Raw genomic sequence first — 5,247 nt, 5'->3', positions numbered from 1 at the left:
TCATTTTTAAATGTTAATTTTATCTTACTTTACAAAGAAGAATCAAAAAAAAAATAATTCCTAAAAGAAAAATACCTCCTGAAACCATTGGTATTAATAAATCACCTTTAGGTGTAACCGTAGGCGGAACTTCGATAGGGTCACTTGATGTGGTTGGCGTCAAAGTATATGGAACAGTCGCATTTGGACATGTTAAAGTGTTTTCAGTACAATTTCTTCCATTTACATGTTGTTGAACCTGTTTAAGAGGGACTTGTATAATTTGTTGGTTCTGCAATTGGATACTATCTGTCTGATTTGAGGTTAAATGGCTATTTGTTGTAGGAGAAAAAGCAGTTGGAGTTGTGAGAATAGGTGTTTTATATAGAGAATTCGAAAGTGCAGTTGGAGATATAATATCAGAAGTAGGAGATGTAGTGTTAGTTGCAGGAGATGCCATTATGTTTCTAGAAGGTTCATTGGTATTTGTTGAAAAATGTGTAGAATTATCTGATAAAAGTGAAGTGGAAGTAATATAAGTATTTACAGTAGTAGGAAGTATAGATCTATCGTTAAAAGATGCAGTTACAGTTGTAGGATTCACAACATGAGGAATAGAGGGTTTAGGTGTAATTGCAGAAGCTTCAGTTCTATTTATGGATTCAGAATTAATTGTAGAAGTATTCATATCATCTCTGGGAGAATCATGATTAATAGAAGCTATAGTTTTAGAAGAAATTGATGATGTAGTTGCAGAAGGTTTATTTTCAGGGGAAAAAGATGTAGCAGCAGAATTTGTAGTATTGCTTGCAGAAGATTCAATATTAGTTGAAGAATCTGTAGCATTAAATGCTGATGAAGATATTTGACCATTTATAGAAGAGTCAGTTGTAGATGTAGGATGTTCTGTGTTATCAGTTGGAGATACAGAATTATTTGTGGAAGGCAAAATGGTGATCGTAGGAGTAGGTGAAAGTAGTGGAGGTGTAGAGCTATATGTAGAAGTTCTAGTTACAATTGTAAGAGAAGGTTCAATCCCAGTAGAAGAAGAATCAGTTGTGGGAGATTCAGTGCTATTTGTAGGTATAATTTTATTTACAGAAGTTGCACTATCAGGAGGTAAAGATGCAGTTGTAAGAGGTGGAGTGATAGTAGTAGAAGGTGCAATATTATTTTTAAATGATTCAACAGTAGTAATAGAGTATTCATTGGTCGCTGTAGAAGATATTTCTCCAGGTAAAGGTGTAACTGTAGGTGTGCCACTACTTGTAGTAGAATTTGAAGGTAATGTTTCAGTTGCAGGAGATGTTACAACCTCAGGGGAATGTAATGATGAAGTTGTGTCAGATATAGTATTAGTATTAGAATGTATTGTAACTTTTGGAGTTAAAGAATTGGATTGTGTTGAGTTTATTGGANATTTCTTCATATGTTCATACTTCAAATATTTTTCATTTTCCATATACATTCCTTTAGGTGCTTTGGATTTCTTTACTTGTTTATACTTCAAATCTTTTCGATTTTTCAAACTCATATCACATTGTGGTATTTCCTTTTCATGGTGTAAGGATGAATAATTTTGATTATTTATTGGTTCATTCTTTGTATTATTTGTATCCATTAGCAACGGTTCCCTTGTTATTTTCTTAATCTTTTTTCTTGCTTTTTTTTTTTTTGACTTCCTATTACGAATCCAAGAACCAATGGGAGTATACTATAATTCAAATTAAAAAATAAAAAATTATAAAAATTCTTTATTAATGTAATTATAATTTTAAATATATACGTTTTTTCATTTTTTAATTGTTAATATAATCATACTTTACAAAGAAGAATCAAAAGAAAAATAATTCCTAAAAGAAAAATACCTCCTGAAACCATTGGTATTAATAAATTATCTGTAGGTTTAACTGTAGGCGGAACTTCGATAGGGTCACTTGATGTGGTTGGCGTCAAAGTATATGGAACAGTCGCATTTGGACATGGTAAAGTGTTTTCAGTACAATTTCTTCCATTTACATGTTGTTGAAACTGTTTAAGAGGGGCTTGTATAATTTGTTGGTTCTGCAATTGGATACTATCTGTCTGATTTGAGGTTAAATGGCTATTTGTTGTAGGAAAAAAAGCAGTTGGAGTTGTGAGAATAGGTGTTTTATCTAGAGAATTCGAAAGTTCAGTTGGAGATATAATATCAGAAGTAGGAGATGTAGTGTTAGTTGCAGGAGATGCAATTATGTTTCTAGAAGGTTCATTGGTATTTGTTGAAAAATGTGTAGAATTATCTGATAAAAGTGAAGTGGAAGTAATATTAGTATTTACAGTAGTAGGAAGTATAGATCTATCGTTAAAAGATGCAGTTACAGTTGTAGGATTCACAACATGAGGAATAGAGGGTTTAGGTGTAATTGCAGAAGCTTCAGTTCTATTTATGGATTCAGAATTAATTGTAGAAGTATTCATATCATCTCTGGGAGAATCATGATTAATAGAAGCTATAGTTTTAGAAGAAATTGATGATGTAGTTGCAGAAGGTTTATTTTCAAGGGAAAAAGATGTAGCAGCAGAATTTGTAGTATTGCTCGCAGAAGATTCAATATTAGTTGAAGAATCTGTAGCATTAAATGCTGATGAAGATATTTGACCATTTATAGAAGAGTCAGTTGTAGATGTAGGATGTTCTGTGTTATCAGTTGGAGATACAGAATTATTTGTGGAAGGCAAAATGGTGATCGTAGGAGTAGGTGAAAGTAGTGGAGGTGTAGAGCTATATGTAGAAGTTCTAGTTACAATTGTAAGAGAAGGTTCAATCCCAGTAGAAGAAGAATCAGTTGTGGGAGATTCAGTGCTATTTGTAGGTATAATTTTATTTACAGAAGTTGCACTATCAGGAGGTAAAGATGCAGTTGTAAGAGGTGGAGTGATAGTAGTAGAAGGTGCAATATTATTTTTAAATGATTCAACAGTAGTAATAGAGTATTCATTGGTCGCTGTAGAAGATATTTCTCCAGGTAAAGGTGTAACTGTAGGTGTGCTACTACTTGTAGTAGAATTTGAAGGTAATGTTTCAGTTGCAGGAGATGTTACAACCTCAGGGGAATGTAATGATGAAGTTGTGTCAGATATAGTATTAGTATTAGAATGTATTGTAACTTTTGGAGTTAAAGAATTGGATTGTGTTGAGTTTATTGGATAAATTGTAGTTGCAGTTTCTGTGTCCACTTGTTCTGCAGCAACTGGTGGTACTGAGGTGACATTTGTTAATGTATTTTCAGAGGAATTTACACCATTTACGTTATTAACACTGGTCGTTTTGCTACCGAATGAATCCGTAGCGGTATCATAATGTAATTCATTAGGAGTTATAGTTGTAGGTTGTAAGCCATCTGGTAATGCAGTTGTATTATATGAAGTTTCATTAGATTTATTTTGAGTGCTATTTGAAGAAAGCCAATCTAAATTATATGGATCATCTGTATTTTTTCGTTTTTTAAATTGATAAATTAATTTTGTCATATTACATTGATTATTAGTAGTTTCTAACACAAAAGTTTGTAAATTATTACTAAAATCATTCCATATTTGAATAGAATTATTTATATATAATGGATCATCATAAAATTCACTGGCGAACATGTTAACAAATTGCATTCCTCTCTTATATATATACATACTCCACTTAGCACAATTAAGTTCAGAATTGTCACTTTCATACTTTCTGTAATAGTAATCAGATATATCATAAGTAACATTGTGAAACCTATTCTGTCTATTTTCAATAATTTTAGTTTTATTTTGTTCATATTGATTATCATTGAGATCGTTATATGTTAATGGAATTAAATCTGGTAAATCACTATTTTTATAAGGACTAGTGCAATTATCATTTCTTTTCAAAACAGCACAATAATCAAAATTTTTCAAAGTACATGTTGAATTTGTTTTATCCTCTATTTTTGTCTCGAAAGATCTTTGTTTTTCATTCCAACAATTAACAAGACTTGAGATATTACGATCTTTTTCTTCATTTAATACTAAATTAACAAAGTCCATTCCTCTCCAATTTATATATGTGGATGACTTTTGACATTTTTCTGTAGTATTCTTAATTTGTTCGTCATCAAGATAAAAATAAAGTTCATTATTAGTATCTTCCACAAATGTTTTAATTTCTGTATTGAGTTTACCTTTTTCACTAGAGGAGTTATCTCCATTTTCTTTTGTTGTACTTTTTTGTCTATCTGATATACAGGAAGTTTCTTCTGCTTGTGATAAATATCTTGCTTTCTTTAAGATTGATTTTTTTCTCATGATTATAATATCATTATAAAAGCCTTTCTCAAAATATTTTGAAGTAATATTCAAAAATTAATTTAATAAAGAAAAGAAGTTTTTATGTGAATTATAGATAAATGCATAAATTTCAACAAAACCAAAAAGTAATGTGTATGTATGTATTTTATACTTTAAATTTATGAAATGTTAAAAAAATATTCGTTAATCCAATTAAGGAAGAAAAATAATTTAATTTGACCAAAAAATTGAATATAGATATTTTTGTTATTTTTGAGCATCATTATACACTTGAATTACAATGAGAAATTGTTATAATTTCTACATAGAAATGACAATACTTGTACTTATTTTTTTTTTTTTTTTTTTTTTTTTTTTTTCTCTTTAATTAAAAATTCTGTCTTTATTTTTTAACTTTTTATAGATTATATAAGTTGCATTAAACTGATTGAAGAAAAAAAAGAACATCTCAACAATTTAGACATTTTATATATATATGCAGAATGTTTATATAAGTTAAAGGATTATGAAAAATCTATCGAGCATTTTAAAAGTTATTTAAATTTATGTAAATATAATAATATTCGTACAAAAATATATATACAATTAAGTAAAATTTATACTTCCTTAAAGCAATATAAAGAAAGCAAAACCATGATTAAAAATTCCTTACAAATATATAAATCAAGTTATGCTTATCTATATTTAAGCTCTTATTATTTAAGAAAAAAAAAGTATATACATTCATATAAGTTATTATATAAATTAAATGAAATAAATTTTTTTAATCATAAGTTGTGGGCATATTTAGCAATAGTATTCTTACACTTAAATATGAAAGTAACAAAAAAAAAAAAAAAAAAAAAAAAAAAAAATAAGTAAATAATTAGTGAGGAAGTCAATTTATTTTTATGAAAATGCTTAAAATAAGTTTAGCAGAATTAATAATTCCATATATGAAAAATATACTACTTAAGT

General features: G+C 28.6%; 1 protein-coding gene across 1 annotated transcript; it reads right to left on the bottom strand.

Annotated features, from left to right (window-relative positions):
* Nucleotides 1-19: 19 nt before the first annotated feature.
* PGAL8A_00022200 (surface-associated interspersed protein (SURFIN)) lies at nt 20-4,287 on the bottom strand (the record flags this gene model as incomplete). The annotated part of the gene is made up of 2 exons (XM_028674213.1): nt 20-1,693; nt 1,801-4,287. The coding sequence occupies 2 exons, from the start codon at nt 4,285-4,287 to the stop codon at nt 20-22; spliced, it is 4,161 nt and encodes a 1,386-aa protein (XP_028530588.1).
* Nucleotides 4,288-5,247: the final 960 nt, after the last annotated feature.

This window comes from Plasmodium gallinaceum, assembly GCF_900005855.1.
Source record: "Plasmodium gallinaceum strain 8A genome assembly, contig: PGAL8A_v1_16, whole genome shotgun sequence".
In the NCBI taxonomy this organism is placed as follows: domain Eukaryota; phylum Apicomplexa; class Aconoidasida; order Haemosporida; family Plasmodiidae; genus Plasmodium; species Plasmodium gallinaceum.
This window is presented reverse-complemented; position numbering and strand designations above follow the sequence as displayed.